General features: G+C 68.9%; 2 protein-coding genes and 1 long non-coding RNA gene across 4 annotated transcripts; 1 reads left to right on the top strand and 2 right to left on the bottom strand.

Moving 5' to 3' along the window:
* Positions 1 to 617: 617 nt before the first annotated feature.
* On the bottom strand, positions 618 to 3,306 carry LOC135288289 (uncharacterized). Its single transcript, XR_010351488.1, has 3 exons — positions 2,877 to 3,306; positions 1,327 to 1,542; positions 618 to 757 (listed from the first exon to the last, which is right to left on the bottom strand). It is a non-coding gene; the product is annotated as an uncharacterized LOC135288289 (long non-coding RNA).
* Positions 3,307 to 3,750: 444 nt separating this feature from the next.
* TOMM40L (translocase of outer mitochondrial membrane 40 like) lies at positions 3,751 to 9,076 on the top strand. Of its 2 annotated transcripts, XM_064401613.1 has the most exons (9): positions 3,751 to 3,967; positions 5,771 to 5,838; positions 5,910 to 5,999; positions 7,437 to 7,549; positions 7,617 to 7,723; positions 7,853 to 7,975; positions 8,451 to 8,527; positions 8,621 to 8,723; positions 8,802 to 9,076. In XM_064401613.1, the coding sequence occupies exons 1-9, from the start codon at positions 3,880 to 3,882 to the stop codon at positions 8,939 to 8,941; spliced, it is 909 nt and encodes a 302-aa protein (XP_064257683.1). In that variant the 5' UTR covers positions 3,751 to 3,879; the 3' UTR covers positions 8,942 to 9,076. The 2 variants fall into 2 exon arrangements, with proteins under 2 accessions (XP_064257683.1, XP_064257682.1); XM_064401612.1 differs by lacking the exons at positions 3,751 to 3,967; positions 5,771 to 5,838; positions 5,910 to 5,999; positions 8,621 to 8,723 and adding an exon at positions 6,436 to 7,337 and having other exon boundaries at positions 7,437 to 7,723.
* Positions 9,074 to 15,954, bottom strand: NR1I3 (nuclear receptor subfamily 1 group I member 3). The gene is made up of 10 exons (XM_064401359.1): positions 15,907 to 15,954; positions 15,692 to 15,857; positions 13,875 to 15,015; positions 13,441 to 13,571; positions 12,895 to 13,094; positions 11,846 to 12,030; positions 11,609 to 11,754; positions 10,262 to 10,378; positions 10,077 to 10,182; positions 9,074 to 9,989 (listed from the first exon to the last, which is right to left on the bottom strand). The coding sequence occupies exons 1-10, from the start codon at positions 15,952 to 15,954 to the stop codon at positions 9,860 to 9,862; spliced, it is 2,370 nt and encodes a 789-aa protein (XP_064257429.1). The 3' UTR covers positions 9,074 to 9,859.
* Positions 15,955 to 17,699: the final 1,745 nt, after the last annotated feature.

Raw genomic sequence — 17,699 nt, 5'->3', positions numbered from 1 at the left:
GGGTGGGCTCAGGGCTCTGCTGGGGGGCTCTGGGCTGGACTGGGAAGGGGTCTCAGGGCTGTGATGGGTGGGGGAGACTCGGTGGGGGCCTCAGGGTACCAGGATGGGCTCAGGGCTGGGCTGGGGTCTGGGGTGGGGGTCTCAGGGCCATGTTCGGGCCCATCCTGGGGATCTCAGGGGCTCTATCTGGGTCTGTGTGGGGGTCTCAGGGGGTCTTGGGGCTGTATTTGTGTTCACGTGGGGGTCTCAGGGCTGTTTTGGGGTCGGTGTGGGGGGTCTCAGGGCTGTATTTTGGGTCCATGTGGGGGTCTGAGGGGGTCTCAGGGCTGTTTTGGGGTCCATGGGGGGGTCTCGGGGCTGTTTTGGGGTCGGTGTGGGGGTCTCAGGGCTGTATTTTGGGTCCATGTGGGGGTCTGAGGGGGTCTCAGGGCTGTTTTGGGGTCGGTGTGGGGGTCTCGGGGCTGTTTTGGGGTCGGTGTGGGGGTCTCGGGGCTGTTTTGGGGTCGGTGTGGGGGGTCTCGGGGCTGCGTCCGGGCCCATCCTGGGGGTCTCAGGGCTCAGTCCAGGTCCATGTGGGGCTCTCGGGGGGTCCCGGGGCTCTCAGGGCTGCCCGCGGGGGTCTCAGGGGGTGTCGGGGGTCTCCCCCTGGCCCTCGGCCCGGCCCAGCCGCAGCAGCGATGAGAACAGCCCCAGCACGTTGCTCTGCAGCTCCCGGGCCAGCGGCTGCAGCTGCTTGTTGGCCCGCTCCAGGTACAGCCTGCGGGGCACACGGGGCACGGGGGGCTCGGGGGGGCTCCCGAGGGGGCTGGGGAGGGGGCACCGGGGCTGGGGAGGGTCCCGGGAGAGGTCCCGAGGAGGGGAAAGCTCCTGGGGAGGGTCGAGGGGAGGGGTCTAGGGAGGGGAGGGGGGCCCGGGGTGGGGGTCTGGGAGGGTCCCGGGGAGAGGAGGGGTCTTGGGTAGGGGAGGGGTCCCCGGGAGGAGTCCTGGAGAGGAGAGGGGTCACGGGGAGGGGTCCCGGGGAGGGGTCCCGAGGAGAGGAGGGGTCCCGAGAGGGTTCCGAGGAGGGGTCTAAGGAAGAGAGGGGAGCGGTCCCGAGTGGGGAGGGGTCTCGGGAAGGGAAGGGAGGGTTCCGGGGGGGGTCCCAAGAAGGGAGGGAGGGGAGGGGAGGGGTCCCGGGTGGTGTTCCAGGGGGGGAGGAGTCGGGAGGGGTCGGGGGAGGGGAGGGGTCACGGGAAAGGAGGGGAGGGGTCACGAGTGGGGAGGGGTCCCGAGGAGGGAGGGAAGGGAGGGGAGGGGAAGGGTCCCGGGTGGGCAGGGGTCCCGTACTCGGCCTGGCCGCGCAGCTCCTCGGGCCGCAGCTGCGGGGGCAGCTCGCTGCTCAGCAGCCGGCTCAGGCTCTGCAGCTGCCGGCTCAGGAAATCCTCCGCGCCCCCCGTGCCCCCCGTGCCCTCCGTGCCCTCCGCCGCCTCCCGCGCTGCAGCGCGGCCCCGAGGCGGCCGGCGGCGAGCAGGAGCAGCAGCGCGGCCAGCGGGAGCCTCATGGCTGCGGGACACCGGGCTGGGGACGGTGGCACTGTCCCCGCAGGGGCTCCCAGCCCAGCCCACCCCATGGATCCCACCCCATGGATCCCATCCCATCCCATCAATCCCATTCCATCCCATGGATCCCATCCGTTGGATCCCATCCCATGGATTGCTGCAATCCCATCCCATCAATCCCATGGATCCCATCAATCCCATGGATCCCATCCTATTCCTGCCCCACAGAAACTTCCAGCCCCATCCCACCCCATGGATCCCATCCCATCCCATCCCGTCCCATCCCATCCCATCCCATCCCATCCCATTCTTGCCCCACAGAAACTTCCAGCCCCATAAAAACTTCCAACCCTGTGGAAATTGTCAGCCCCATCCCATCCCATGGATCCCATCCCATGGATCCCATCCCATCCCACCCCATTCCAACCCCACAAAGACTTCCAGCCCCACGGAAACTTCCAACCCCGTAGAAACTTCCAGCCCCATCCCATTCCTGGCCCACAGAAACTTCCAGCCCCATAAAAACTTCCAACCCTATGGAAATTTCCAGCAATCCCATCCCATCCCAGCAATCCCATCCCACTCCCGCCCCGCAAAGATTTCCAGCCCCATAAAAACTTCCAGTCCTATGAAGATTTCCACCCCACAGAGACTTCCAGCCCCATCCCATGGATCCCACCCCATTCCTGCCCCACAGAAATTTCCAACCCCGTTCCCCCCCCAGCCCCACGCTCTGCCCCCCCGCCTTATTCCACCCCAAAACCGCCCCCAGCCCCAAATCCCGATCCCTGCCCCACACCCCAATCCCTGTCCCCAGTCCCAGTCCCTGTCCCCTGTCCCCATCCTCTGTCCCCAAATCCCAATCCCCGTCCCTGTCCCCAATCCCTGTCCCCCGTCCCCACACCCAAATCCCTGTCCCCAATCCCAATCCTTTTCCCCTGTCCCCGTCCCCTGTCCTCAAATCCCAATCCCTGTCCCCAATCCCAATCCTTTTCCCCTGTCCCCGTCCCCTGTCCTCAAATCCCAATCCCTGTCCCCAATCCCAATCTCTGCCCCACGCTCCAATCCCTGTCCTCAATCCCAATCCTTGTCCCCTGTCCCCTGTCCCCAATCCCAATCTCCATCCCCTGTCCCTTTCCCCATCCTGTGTCCATGTCCCCAATCCCTGTCCCCAATCCCAATCCTAGTCCCCTGTTCCTGTCCCCAAATCTCAATCCCTGTCCCCAAATCTCAATCCCTGCCCCCGTCCCTGTCCCTCTCCCCATCCCTGTCCCCTGTCCCCAAATCCCAATCCCTGTCCTTCTCCCTGTCCCCATCCCTGTCCCCGTGTCCCCTCACCTGCCGGGTGCCGCCGCAGTTTTGGGGTCCCCCCTCCCCCGGCCCCGTTTTTATCCCAGCCCCGCCCCCCCCGGGCAAACACGGCGGGGCCGAGGGGCAGCGCGGGGGGGCCCTGTCCCCTCGCTGTCCCCTCGCTGTCCCCTCGCTGTCCCCTCGCTGTCCCCAGCCCGGGCCCCGCGGTGTCACCCGCGGTGTCACCGACCCTCGGCCCCGGGGGGACAGCGCGGACAGCCCGGGCAAAGGGCGGCGGTGGCGCTGGCCGCGAGAGGTCAGAGTCCCCCCGGTCACCGTGGGGACAGTGGGGACAGTCCGGGGGACGCGCAGGGGGTGGCGGCAGAGGTGGCGCGGGGAGGGGACAGTGGGCTGAGGGGGATGGGGACACGGGGCGGGGACAGCGATGGGGGCAGGGGACATGGGGGGTCCAGAGGTGCGGGGAGGGGACACCAAGGGGGCGTTGGGACACGGGCAGCCATGGGGAGGGGGGCGGGACACGACAGGGGACACGCGGGGTGACAACAGGGGACACGCGGGGTGACAACAGGGGACACGCGGGGTGACAACAGGGGACACGGCGAGGGGGCACAGGAGGGAGTGTGGGGTGGGGGGAGCCCAGGGATGCGGGGAGGGCACGCGGGGGGACATGGAGGTCACAGGACGCGAGGGGGACACGCGGGGGTTTGGGGACAGCGGGGGCTTGGGGACACGCGGGGGTTTGGGGACACGCGGGGGTTTGGGGACACGCGGGGGCTTGGGGACAGCGGGGGCTTGGGGACACGCGGGGCTTTGGGGACAGGAGGGTGGCGCGGAACGCGTCCGCCGCGGAACGCCTCCGCTCGGGTCCGGGGGTCCGGAGGGGTCGCATTCCGGCGCGGCCCCGCCCTCCCCGCTCAGCCAATGGGCGGCGCGCGTTGCCCGCGGCCAAGATGGCGGCGGCGCCCCCCGTGAAGGCGCTCCGGGCGGCGCCGCCCGCGATGGCGGCGGCCGGCGGCGGCCCGTAGGGGCCATGGGCAACGCCGAGGGCCGGGCCCCGCGCCGGGCCGAGCCCCGCGGCAACCCCGGCAGCTTCGATGAGCTGCACCGGCTCTGCAAAGGTGCGCCCGCGGGGAACGGGGGCGGCGGGAGAGCGCGGGGGACAGCGGGCTGTGAGGGGACACAGGGACCCTGAGGGGTCACCGGGAGCCCCGGGGTCAGGGGACAGCGGTGACGAGGGGACAGCGCGGGTGGCAGGTGTGTCCCCTGGGGGGCTGGCCCGGGGGTGTCAGTGCTGTCCCCAAACGGGGCTGTGGGGGTCACCTGGGGGGGCGACAGCCGTGTCCCTGGGGGTGACAGCCATTCCTGGGGTGACAGCCGTGTCTGGGGGTGACAGCCGTGTTCCTAGGGGGTGACAGCCATTCCTGGGGTGACAGCCGTGTCCCCAGGGTGTCACAGCCATGTCCCAGGGTGTCCCAGCCGTGTCCCCAGGGTGCCAGCCGTGTCCCCAGGGTGTCACAGCCGTGTCCCCGGGGTGCCAGCCGTGTCCCCAGGGTGTCACAGCCGTGTCCCCAGGGTGTCACAGCCATGTCCCAGGGTGTCCCAGCCGTGTCCCCAGGGTGCCAGCCGTGTCCCCAGGGTGTCACAGCCATGTCCCCAGGGTGACAGCCGTGTCCCCAGGGTGTCCCAGCCGTGTCCCCAGGGTGTCACAGCCGTGTCCCCAGGGTGTCACAGCCGTGTCCCCGGGGTGCCAGCCGTGTCCCAGGGTGTCACAGCCGTGTCCCAGGGTGTCACAGCCGTGTCCCCAGGGTGTCACAGCCGTGTCCCAGGGTGCCAGCCATGTCCCAGGGTGTCACAGCCATGTCCCCAGGGTGTCACAGCCATGTCCCAGGGTGTCACAGCCGTGTCCCAGGGTGTCCCAGCCATGTCCCAGGGTGTCACAGCCATGCCCCAGAGTGTCACAGCCATGCCCCAGGGTGTCACAGCCATGTCCCAGGGTGTCACAGCCGTGTCCCAGGGTGTCACAGCCATGCCCCAGAGTGTCACAGCCATGTCCCAGGGTGCCAGCCGTGTCCCCAGAGTGTCACAGCCATGTCCCAGGGTGTCACAGCCGTGTCCCAGGGTGTCACAGCCGTGTCCCAGGGTGCCAGCCATGTCCCAGGGTGTCACAGCCGTGTCCCAGGGTGTCACAGCCATGTCCCAGGGTGTCACAGCCATGTCCCCAGGGTGTCCCAGCCGTGTCCCAGGGTGTCACAGCCATGTCCCAGGGTGTCACAGCCGTGTCCCAGGGTGTCACAGCCGTGCCCCAGGGTGTCACAGCCATGTCCCAGGGTGTCACAGCCGTGTCCCCAGGGTGCCAGCCATGTCCCAGGGTGTCACAGCCATGTCCCCAGGGTGTCACAGCCGTGTGCCTGGGTGTCACAGCCATGTCCCCAGGGTGTCACAGCCGTGTCCCAGGGTGTCACAGCCGTGTCCCCAGGGTGACAGCCGTGTCCCAGGGTGTCACAGCCGTGTCCCCAGGGTGTCACAGCCGTGTCCCAGGGTGTCACAGCCATGTCCCAGGGTGTCCCAGCCGTGTCCCAGGGTGTCACAGCCGTGTCCCAGGGTGTCACAGCCGTGTCCCCAGGGTGACAGCCGTGTCCCCAGGGTGTCACAGCCGTGTCCCAGGGTGTCACAGCCGTGTCCCAGGGTGTCACAGCCATGTCCCCAGGGTGACAGCCGTGTCCCCAGGGTGTCACAGCCGTGTCCCAGGGTGTCACAGCCGTGTCCCCAGGGTGACAGCCGTGTCCCAGGGTGTCACAGCCGTGTCCCAGGGTGTCACAGCCATGTCCCAGGGTGTCACAGCCGTGTCCCCAGGGTGTCACAGCCATGTCCCCAGGGTGTCACAGCCGTGTCCCCAGGGTGTCACAGCCGTGTCCCCGCAGAGGTGTTCCCGCCGCAGATGGAGGGCGTGAAGCTGATCGTCACCAAGACCCTGAGCAGCCACTTCCAGGTCGGGCAGGGGGCCCGGGGGGGCCCCGGGGGGCGGCCGTGCCCCGTCCCGTGACGGCGCTGTCCCCGCAGGTGACACACACAGTGCACATGAGCACGCTGGGCCCCTCCGGCTACCGCTTCAACGCCACCTTCCTGGGGGACCGCCAGCTGGGCGCCGAGGTGACCGCGCGGGCGGGTGGCACTGCCCCTGGCACCCCTGGCACCCCTTCTGCAGCCTGTGGTCACCCCGAGGCCACCAGCGGGGCCTGGTGGCCGTCTGGGACACGAGGGGGGCCTCGGGGTGGTCAGGGTCATTGGTGGCCTTTGGTGGCCTTGGGGTCACAGGTGGCCTCAGGGTGGCTGGTGGCCTTGGGGTCGTTGGTGGCCTCGGGGTGGTGGGTGACCCCAGGGGTCACTGGTGGCCTTGGGGTCACTGGTGGCTTTGGGGTCACTGGTGGCTTTGGGGTGACTGGTGGCCTTGGGGTGGTGGGTGGCCCCAGGGTGGCTGGTGGCCTTAGGTCGTTGGTGGCCCTGGGGTCTCTGGTGGCCCTGGGTGGTCAGTGGCCTTGGGGTCATTGGTGGCCTTGGGGTCACTGGTGGCCCTGGGTGGTCAGTGGCCTTGGGGTCACAGGTGGCCTCAGGGTGGTCAGTGGCCTCAGGTCATTGGTGGCCTCGGGGTCATTGGTGGCCCTGGGTGGTCCCAGGTGGCCCCAGGGCCATTGGTGGCCCCAGGGTGGTCAGTGGCCCAGGGGTCACAGGTGGCCCTGGGTGGGCCCGGCTGGCCCTGGGCTCCTTGGTGGCCTCACCATGGCCACGGTGCCACTGCCCGCTGGTGCTGGCACGTGCCATCAGCCCCAGGCCGGAGCTGGGGACACGCGGTGGTGGCCCTGTGGCTGTCCCCGTGTCCCCCTGTCCCCGTGTCCCCCTGTCTCTGTGTCCCTGTCCTCATGCTGCACTGTCCCCAGGTGTTCCCCAAGTTCCCCTCGCCCTCTCCCTCCCCCTGCTGTCCCAGGTGTCCCCAGGTGTCCCTGTCCCCACTCTGCACTGTCCCCAGGTGTCCCCATGTCCCTGCTGTTGGCAGGTGTTCCCTTGTCCCCAGGTGTCCCCATGTCCCTGTCCCATGCCACGCTGTCCCCAGGTGTTCCCCTGTCCCCAGGTGTCCCCAAGTATCCCCAGCTGTCCCTGTCCCCACTGTGCGCTGTCCCCAGGTGTTCCCTTGTCCCTGTCCCCGTCCCTCACACTGCTGTCCCCAGGTGTTCCCCCTGTCCCCAGGTGTCCCCAGATGTCCCCCTGTCCCCAGGTGTCCCCGTCCCTCACGCTGCTGTCCCCAGGTGTCCCCAGGTGTCCCCAGGTGTCCCCGTGTCCCCGTCCCACACGTGCTGTCCCCAGCTGTCCCCAGGTGTTCCCCCTGTCCCCAGGTGTCCCCATCCCTCACGCTGCTGTCCCCAGGTGTTCCCCTGTCCCCAGGTGTCCCCAGGTGTCCCCAGCTGTCCCCGTCCCTCACGCTGCTGTCCCCAGGTGTCCCCAGGTGTCCCCGTGTCCCTGTCCCCGTCCCACACGTGCTGTCCCCAGGTTGTCCCCATGTCCCTGTCCCCGTCCCACACGTGCTGTCCCCAGGTGTTCCCCACGCTGCTCGGGGACATGGACAGCTGTGGCAGCCTCAACGCCCAGGCCGTGCAGCTGCTGGGCGAGCGCCTGCGCGCCAAGGCCGTGTTCCAGGTGAGCCGGGGGTGCCACCCCCACGCCGGCCCTGTCCCCGCGTGTCCCCGCTGCCAGCGCCGCTGTCCCCGTCCCCAGACGCCACCAGGCCAAGTTCGTGACGTGGCAGTTCGACGGCGAGTACCGCGGCGAGGACTGCACGGCCACGCTCACGCTGGGCAACCCCGACCTGCTGGGCGGCTCCGGTGAGCCCGAGGTGGCCCCGCTGTGCCCGAGGTGGCCCCGAGGTGGCCCCGCTGTGCCCGAGGTGGCCCCGAGGTGGCCCCGCTGTGCCCGGCGCCGCCGCTGAGGCCGCGCTGTCGCTGTCCCCGCAGTGATCGTGGTGGCACACTTCCTGCAGAGCGTCACCGCCCGCCTGGTGCTGGGCGGGGAGCTGGTGTACCACCGGCGGCCCGGCGAGGAGGGAGCCATCCTCACCCTGGCCGGGAAGTACTCGGGTACGGCACCCCGGGGACACCGGGGACAGCGGGGACAGCGGGGGACAGCTGGGGATAGCTGGGGATGCCGGGGACAGCTGGGGACACCGGGGACAGCTGGGAACAGCTGGGGATAGTTGGGGACACCAGGGACAGCTGGGGATGCCTGGGGACACCGGGGGATGCCTCAGGAATGTCTTGGGGACACCTGGGGGACACGTGGAGATGCCTGGGGACAGCTTGGGATGCCTGGGGACAGCTGGGGATGCTTGTGGGGCACCTGAGAATGCCTTGAGGGACACCTCAGGGACACCTGGGGACACTTGAGGGACATCTCAGAGACACCTGGGGTACACCTGAGGACACCTGGAGATGCTTTGAGAACATTTCAGGGACAGCTGGGGAGGCCTTGGGAACACCTGGGGAACACCTGGGGGATGCCTTGGGGACACCTGGGGACACCTGGGGACACCTGGGGACGCAGTCTCTGTTGCAGCCCCGCACTGGGTGACGACGCTCAACGTGGGCTACGGCGGCGCCCACGCCAGCTACTACCACCGGGCCAACGAGCAGGTGCGTGTCCCCCCCGTCCCCAGGGTGTCCCCAGGGTGTCCCCAGGGTGTCCCCGCGGTGTCCCCAGAGCCGTGACCGCTCTGTCACCCCCAGGTGCAGGTGGGGGTGGAGCTGGAGGCCAACACGCGGCTGCAGGAGAGCAGCTTCGCCTTCGGCTACCAGCTGAGCCTGCCGCGGGCCAACGTGGTCTTCCGAGGTGGGCGCGGCTCCCGCGGCTGCCGCCGCCGCTGTCGCCTGCGGGTGGCGCTCAGCTGTCGCCGCTGTCCCCCCGCAGGGCTCCTGGACAGCAATTGGAGCGTGGGGGGCGTCTTGGAGAAGAAGCTGCCGCCCCTGCCCGTGACGCTGGCGCTGGGCGCCTTCCTGAACCACTGGAGGAGCCGCTTCCACTGCGGCTTCAGCGTCACCGTGGGCTGAGGGACGGGGGACAGCAGGGACAGGACAGGGGACAGGACAGGGGACAGGAGAGAGGGAACAGGACAGCAGGGACAGGACAGCACAGGGGACAGCAGGGACAGGACAGAGGGGACAGCACAGGGGAGACTGGACAGTGGGGACAGGACAGGGGACAGGACAGGGGACAGGAGAGAGGGAACAGGACAGCAGAGACAGGACAGGACAGGGGACAGCAGGGACAGGACAGAGGGGACAGGACAGGGGACAGGACAGCAGGGACAGGACAGCAGGGACAGGACAGGGGACAGCAGGGACAGGACAGGGGACAGGAGAGAGGGAACAGGACAGCAAGGACAGGACAGGGGACAGGACGGGACAGCAGGGACAGGACAGGACAGAGGACAGCAGGGACAGGACAACAGGGACAGGACAGGGGACAGCAGGGACAGGACAGGACAGAGGACAGCAGGGACAGGACAGCAGGGACAGGACGGGACAGCAGGGACAGGACAGCGGGGACAGGACAGAGGGGACAGGACAGCAGGGACAGGAGAGAAGGGACAGCGGAGACAGGACAGAGGGGATGTGCCAGCAGGGACAGGACAGCAGGGACAGCGGGCGAGTGGCACCGTCCTGCTCAGGGAGCCGCCAGGCCGGGCCATGCAGGTGCCACAGGGACCCGCGGGGACACGGCGGGCTGGGGACAGCGAGTGACACCGCCACGGGGGGGACGGGGGTCCCCGTTGTGCCCAGTGCCACCTCCTGGGGGTGGCCGCTGCCACTGGGGGTCCCCGTTGTCCCCAGCGCCGCGGCGGCCGTGCCTCAGTTTCCCTGCGGTGACACACCCGGGAGCCCGGATAAATAAAGGAGCTTTACTCTGTGCCCGGTGGCGGCCGGGGGTGACACTTGGGGACCGGGGGGTGGCACGGGGGGCCGCGCTCAGCTGATGATCTCGGAGAGCAGCGGCGTCATGGCCGACAGGTCCTGGATGTGCAGGATCTGCCGCATGTTCTCCACCATCAGCGTCTGCAGCTCCGTCAGCAGCAGCAGCAGCTTGGCGTACAGGAACCTCGGGGACACACGGGGGGACATCCAGCCGGCCGTGGTGGCCGTCCCTGTCCCTCCGGGGACGCTGGCACCCCGTGCTGGCGCTCACCTGCCCTCGGGGGGGGGGTGCTGGTGCTCGATGTAGCTCTGCAGGGTCAGCGCCACCTGCTCCTGGAACTGGTCGATGACGTCGCGCTGGGCGATGCCGGCGTGGTCTGGGGGGGCGTGGGGTGACCTCAGCGGGGCCCCGGGGACGGCGGCGTGTCCCCGTGTCCCCCCCCCGGGGCGGCTCACCTGGCGAGAAGAGCAGCATGGCCTGCAGCAGGGCGTACTCGGCCTCGTGCAGCCGCAGGCGCCGCAGGCTCTCGTGGAACTTGAGCAGAGGCTCCAGGTACACCTGCTGGAATCCCGCTGGGGGACCCCAAAACCCGGGTCAGGGGGGGAGAAGCACCTTTGGGTCGGTCCCTGCTGTGTCACCAAGTGCCACCAGCTCGGACAGCTCCGGGGTGGCAGCTCCGAGCCTCCCCGGGCAGCGCTTCCAGGGCGTTCTCCCTTTTTCAGGAGGAATTTCCCCAAATTTCCGCCCTGAGCCTCCCCAAGCAGCGCTTCCAGGGCTTTCTCCCTTTTCCAGGAGGGATTTCCCCAAATTTCTGCCCTGGGCAGCCCTTCCAGGGCCTTCTCCCTTTTCCAGGAGGAATTTCCCCAAATTTCCGCCCTGAGCGTCCTGGGGCAGCCCTTTCCAAGATCTTTTCCATTTTCTGGAAAGAATTTCCCCAAATTTTCACCCTGAGCCTCCCTGGGCAGCCCCTTCCAAGATCTTTTCCCTTTTCTGGAAAGAATTTCCCCAAATTTCCCACCCTGAGTCTCCCCTGACTCACTCCCAACCTCCCTGGGCAGCCCTGCCAAGATCTTTCCTCTTTTCCAAGAGGAATTTCCCCAAATTTCCCACCCTGAGCCTCCCTGGCACAGCTCGAGGCTCTGTCCCCTTGTCCTGCCCCATTCCCTGGGGTCAGATCCCAAATCCCCCTGGCAGATCCCAAATCCCCCTGGATCCCCTTTTCCTCCAGGCTGAGCCCCCCCAGCCCCCTCAGGACTTTCCAGACCCTTCCCCAGCCCCTCAAGGTCCGTCCTAACCCGAGTGACCACAGCTGGACACAGGCTCGAGGTGACAATCCCTGCCTGCCACGCTGGCCCTGACCCAGGGACACCTGGGGACACCTGAGTCACACCTGGGGACACCTGGACACACCTGGGGACACCTGAGTCACACCTGGGCACATCTGGGGACACCTGGGCACATCTGGGGTGCACCTGGGCACATCTGGGGTGCACCTGGGCACATCTGGGTCACACCTGGGGACACCTGGGGCACACCTGAGTCACACCTGGGCACACCTGGGGTGCGCCTGGGCACATCTGGGTCACACCTGGGGACACCTGGGGACACCTGGGTCACACCTGGGGACACGTCCAGCTGCTGTCCCCCAGGTCCCTCCGTGCCCAGCCAATGTCCCCACCCCGGGGGTCGCTGTGACACCACCGAGCCCCGCCCTTCACCCTGTCCCCCTGCTGTCCCCGGATCCCGCCTGCCCAGCCCCCTCGGCACGTGTCCCCGGTGTCCCCCCAGTGTCCCCGCGGTACCCAGGGCCCCGTCGTGGATGGTGTAGCAGCGCTGGCCGCACTCCCAGGCCTTGGTGGCGGGGTTGAAGACGGTGTTGTAGCGGATCTCGCAGATGCCCAGCGTGGCTCCTTTCAGCAGCGAGATCTGCGCCTCCAGCGGCAAGCTCCTGCCGGGAGGGGACACGGCGACACGGCGACACGGCGACACGTCAGGGGGGTGGCACCGAGGCCGCCCCGCCGCGTCCCCGCCCCGCGCACCTGAACACCGGGATCTCCTTGGCGAATTTGATCACCTGCTGGATCATGAACGTGCTCAGGTCCGCGAACTGCGGCAGCAGCGTCAGCACGTCCGGCAGCGCCTCCTCGCACGGCGACAGCGACAGCGACACCCCCGCGGCGACACCCGCGCCAGGCGGGCTGGGCACCAGCAGGCGCACGGCGGGCTGGGGACAGCGAGGGGACACGGCTGGGGACACGCGGGGTGGCTCTGGGGGCGGGCGGGGGATCGTGGGGACGGACTGGGGACACGTGGGGACAGCAAGGGACAGTCTGGGGGACAGTCTGGACATCTTTGGGGACAGTCTGGGTACACGCGGGGACAGCCAGGATATCTTTGGGGACAGTCGAAACATTTTTGGGGACAGTTGGGGCATCGTAGGGACAGCCAGGGCATCTTTGGGGACAGTCTGGACATCTCTGGGGACAGTCTGGACATCTTTGGGGACAGTCTGGGAACGCGTGGGGACAGTCAGGACAATTTTGGGGACAGTCTAGATATCTTTGGGGACAGCCAGGGCATCTTTGGGGACAGTTGGGGCATTGTGGGATAGCCAGGACATCTTTGAGGACAGTCAGGACATCTTTGGGGACAGTCTGGGAACACGTGGGGACAGTCAGGACATCTTTGGGGACAGCTGGGGCACCCATAGGATCAATCGTGTCCCCGGGGGGACGGGCTGGGTCACTCAAGGGGACAACCGAGGCACCCCTGGGGACACTCAGGCCACCCATGGGGCCATCCGGGTCACTCGTGGGGACACTCAGGACACCAGGGAGGTTGGCTGGGTCACCTTTGGGGACAGCCAGGCCATCTGTGGGGACAGCCAGGCCATCTGTGGGGACAGCCAGGACACCCCCGGGGTGCCCAGGGCGCCCATGGGCACGGCTGGGACCCCCGTGGGGACAGTGGGTCACCCGTGGGGACAGCGGGGGCAGCCGCAGGGACAGGGGTGACCCCGCTGGGGACAGGGGTGACCCCGTTGGGGACAGGGGTGTCGCCGTCGGGGACAGGCGTGTCCCCAGCTCACCCAGCAGCGCATGAACTGCGAGAAGCTGGAGTCGAAGGTGCGCTGGTGGGCGCCGATGAGGAGCGCGATCAGCTCCTGCTGCTCGGCCGTCAGCCCCTCGTGTCCCCGCTGTCCCCCGGGCTGGCCCCGCTGTCCCCCGGGCTGGCCCCGCTGTCCCCGCAGCTCCCGCCGCCGCCGCAGCGCCTCCTCCGACATGATCACTGCCACCCCGAGTCCCCGTGTCACCGCTGCCACCGCCGCCACCGGGCACAGCGGGGACAGCGATCGGGGACACCGCAGCGGGTCCCCGCTGTCCCCTCTGTGCCACACTCCCTGCTGCCACCTGTGTCCCCTCCCCTGCCATCCCGCCCAGGCCGCTTCTCCCTGTCCCGTGTCCCCTGCGTGTCCCCTTCACCCCGCCCAGCTCCCCCGTGTCCCCTGTCCCCGCTGTCCCCGTGCCATGTCCCCTGTGTCCCCCGTGCCCTCCCAGCCACGTCCCCCGTGTCCCCTGCGGGTCCTCCCCCTCTGCTGTGCCCCGTGTCCCCCCGTGTCCCCCGTGTCACTCACTGTCCCTCCTCATGCCCACGTCGAGGCACTTCTGGAGGCGACACGCCTGGCACTGTCGCCGCTTGGCCTTGGTGACAGGGCAGCGCCGCGCCAGGGGACACGTGAAGCGGACACCTTTGATGATGGAGCGCCTGCGGGGACACGGGGACAGGGGCAGTGCCACCGCGGGCTGGGGACAGGGGCACTGGCACTGCCACCGCGGGCTGGGGACACGGATACTGCCACTGCCACCGCGTGTCCCATGTTGGTGCCAGCGGCTGTCCCGTCTTGTCGCACGCTGTCCCCGTCCTGCGTCACCCCCTCCCCTCGCACCCCAGTCCCTCCTGTCCCATCCTGTCCCCGCATGCCATCTTGTCCCCTTGCCCTGTCCCCTTGTCCTATGCCATCCCGCCTTGTCCTCAGCTGTCCCCGCGCTGTCCCCGCGCTGTCCCCACCTGAAGAAGCCCTTGCAGCCCTCGCAGCTCATGACGTGGAAGTGGTACCCGTTGGCCCTGTCCCCGCACACGGCGCACACTTTGTCCCCGTCGGGCTCCGTGTCCCCAGGGGGGTCCCGGGGGCCGCGCTCCGTGCCCGGGGGGCTCGGCAGGGACACGCCTGGGGACACGGCGACAGCGGGGGTGACACACAGCCGCCAGCGCCACCGCTGCCGTCCCCTCGAGGCCGCGGTGCCACCCTGTCCCGTGGTGCCACCACCCGCGTGTCCCCGCCAGTCCCTGTCGGTCCCCTCCTGTCCCCGCGTGTCCCCGACGGGGACAAAGTGACCCCGCTGGTCCCGGAATGTCCCCGCTGCTCCCCGCGTGTCCCGCCAGCCCCCGAATGTTCCCCTCCTGTCCCTGAGTGTCCCCTCCGATCCCCGTGTGTCCCCTCCTGTCCCTGAGTGTTCCCGAGTGTCCCCGAGTGTCCCCGTGTGTCCCCTCCTGTCCCCTCCTGTCCCCTGCGGTCCCCGCGGGTCCCCGCGGCTGCCGTACCTGAGCCGGTGTCCCCCGGTGCCGCCGGTGACAGAGAACTGTCCCCACGCAGCGAGGGGACCTCGGGTCCCCGCGTGTCCCCGGCGGTCCCCGCGTGTCGCCGGCGGTCTCCGTGTGTCCCCTCCATTCCCCGCGTGTCCCCTGCCCGTGTCCCCGCGTGTCGCCGGCGCTCCCAGGAGCGGCCGCGTGGAGTTTGAACCTTGAACTTGGGGCTGCGACAGAGCGCGGGGCGGAGGGGACACAGGGGACGGGTGGCACCTGGGGTGGCACCTGGGGCGGGGACAGCGGAGCACAGGTGCGGCCACAGAGGGACACGGGGACAGAGGGGACAGCCGGGGTGTCACAGCCGCGGGCTGAGGGTGGCACCGCGTGTCACACGCTGCCAGCAGCAGAGCCCAGAGGGGACACGGTGGTGGCCGTCCTGCCACCGCTGTCCCCACGGGAAGGTCCCTGTCGCCATCCCGGGACCCCCGCGCAGCGCCTGTGCCCTGTCCCCAGGGGTCACCGCCACCAGGAGGGTGGCACTCGGGGGGGTCACGGTCACTCCCCGGTGCCCCCACACTCCCCCGTGTCCCTCGTGTCCCCCTTGTCCCCTGTCCTCCCGTGTCTTACATGTCCCCAATGTATCCAATGTCCCCAGTGTCCCCCATGTCCCCAAAGTCCCCAATACCCCCAAATGTCCCCAATGTCTCCCCGGTCCCCAAAGTCCCCAATGTCCCCCCATGTCCCCAGTGTCTCCCCGTGTCCCTAAAGTCCCCCATATCCCCGTGTCCCCAGTGCCCCCAATGTCCCCCCGTGTCTTCCCCAGTGTCCCCAATGTCCCCAATGTCCCCAGTGTCCCCAGTGTCCCCCATTGTCCCCAATGTCCCCAATGTCCCCAATGTCCCCAGTGTCCCCAATGTCCCCAATGTCCCCCAGTGTCCCCAATGTCCCCAGTGTCCCCAATGTCCCCAATGTCCCCAGTGTCCCCAGTGTCCCCAGTGTCCCCAGTGTCCCCCATTGTCCCCAATGTCCCCAGTGTCCCCAATGTCCCCAATGTCCCCAGTGTCCCCAGTGTCCCCAGTGTCCCCCATTGTCCCCAATGTCCCCCAGTGTCCCCAGTGTCCCCAATGTCCCCAATGTCCCCCAGTGTTCGTCGCTCCCGGAGCTGGGGTGGGGGGGGAGGTTGAAGCCACGCTTGTGGGCATGTCCCTCGCCGGACACGCCCCCGCTTCCCATTGGCTGCTCGCTGCTGTCACTCAAACCCCGCCCCTATAAAAGCGGCGGCAGCGCCGGTCCCGCACTCGGCAGCGGCGACAGCGGGCGGGATGAGCGAGGTGGGGACAGCGGGGACAGCGGGGACAGCGGGGACACCCGGGACACCGCGGGGCGCGGGGGCACCGGAACACACCGGGAAGCGGGGTCTGCCCCTTGTCCCGTGGCTTTCAGCACCGGGGAGGGGCGGGGGGGCTGCAGGGACCGCGGGGACAGTTTGGGGACAGCGGACCACCGGTGTCACCTCCCCTGTCCCCTCCGGGCTCTCCTCTCTTCTCAGCGCAGCCCCCATGAGCCCCACGCTGGCTGGAGGTTGTGGGGACCCCCGGGGACAGTGGGGGGGGGGGCCCGGGGGCAGTGGGGGGGCCTTGGGGACAATGGGGGGGGCCCTGGGGACAGCGGAGCCCCTGTGTCACCCCCCGGGTCCCCTCTCTCCGCAGCGCAGCCCCCGTGCCCCCCCCTCCGCGGCGGAGGCCCCCGGTGGGCAGCAGCAAGGTGAGGACCCCCGCTGTCCCCAGGGTCCCCCCATTGTCCCCGTCCTTGCCGGGGGTGGCACCTGGGTGCGTTTGGGGACCTGCTCCGTCCTTCCCCTGTCACCTCGGAGGTGTCGCGGTGTCCCCCTGGGAGGGGTCGTGGTGTCCCGTGTCCCCCGGGGGTGCCGGGCTGTCCCTTGTCCCCAAGGGGGTGGCAGGGTGTCCCCCTGAGTGTCCCCATGATCAATCCAGGGGTGCCAGCCTGTCCCTTGTCCCCGGGGGTGGCAGGGTGTCCCCCTGGGTGTCCCCCTGGGTGTCCCCGCGATGAATCCGGCTGTCCCCAAGCGTGTCCCCGTGCCGTGTCCCCCCCCCCCCGGCAGCCAAGGCTGACCCCAAGAAGGAGGAAGAGGAGGAGGAGGAGGAGATCGACATCGACCTGAGCGCGCCCGAGACGGAGCGCGCGGCTCTGGCCATCCAGGGCCGCTTCCGCCGCTCCCGGCAGCGCAAGGAGCCCCCGCGGCCCTGAGGGGACCCCCACCCCGCGGGGACCCCCGTGGGGACCCCCGCGGGCAGCTCCGGGGGGGGGCTCGGCCCTTCCCTGCCCCGAGCCGGGGCCGCGAGTGACACTGGGGGGGACACAGGGGGGTGTCCCCTCGGGAGAGGGGGCGGCGGGGACCCCCCCGTTTTCCTGGGACCCCCAATTTTCCATAGGACCCCCCCATTTTCCATGGGAACCCCCGTTGTCCATAAGAATCCCCCCGTTTTCCATGAGATTTCCCCCATTTCCCTGTCCTGTGGTGGCGTTGGGGACACGCGGGGGGGGGACGGTTCCCGCTGCAGCCCCCAGCCCAGGAAATCGGGGTTCCCCACCCTCCTGTCACTGCCACCGCCCCCTCCCCACCCTCCTGTCACTGCCACCGCCCCCTCCCCACCCTCCTGTCACTGCCACCGTCCCCGTCCCCCCCCCACCCCGAGGGGTTTTTGCCCCGTGCAAAGAATAAACCGTGAGGAAGAGGAGGCTGCGCTGCGGCTTCGCGGGAATTTGGGGAGGGGTCCCCACCGGGAGGGGTCCCCCGTCTTTGGTGGGACCCTTAAATCAGCGGGGGGTCCCGGGGCTGATTCCTGGGGGGGACAGGGGTGACCCCAAGGGTGGGGGGGGGTCTCCCCTCTGGGATTTGGAGAAATTCCCGGGATTTTCTCACCCGCTGCGGCCCCGAAAGGGTTTGGGGGGGTAAAATCAGGGAGATTTGGGGGGTCCGCAGGGGGGTTTGGGGGGGGAGGTTGGCAGCCGAATTTTGGGGGAGTTCACAGGAGGATTTCGGGGGGCTTCACGGCCGGATTTTGGGGGGATTGGCAGCAGGGTTTTGGGGGGTTCGCAGCCGGATTTGAAGGGGTTGACAGAAGGATTTCGGGGGGATTCGCCGCCGAATTTTGGGGGCATTCGCAGCCTGATTTGGGGGGGTTCGCAGCAGGGTTTTGGGGGGTCCACAGCCGGGTTTTGGGGGATTCACAGCCTAATTTTGGGGGAGTTTGCAGGCGGATTTAGGGGGGGTTCGCAGCCGGG

Source organism: Passer domesticus, chromosome 32, assembly GCF_036417665.1.
Source record: "Passer domesticus isolate bPasDom1 chromosome 32, bPasDom1.hap1, whole genome shotgun sequence".
In the NCBI taxonomy this organism is placed as follows: Eukaryota; Metazoa; Chordata; class Aves; order Passeriformes; family Passeridae; genus Passer; species Passer domesticus.
The sequence above is the reverse complement of the archived record's forward strand: the minus strand, read 5'-3'. Positions and strand labels throughout refer to the sequence as shown.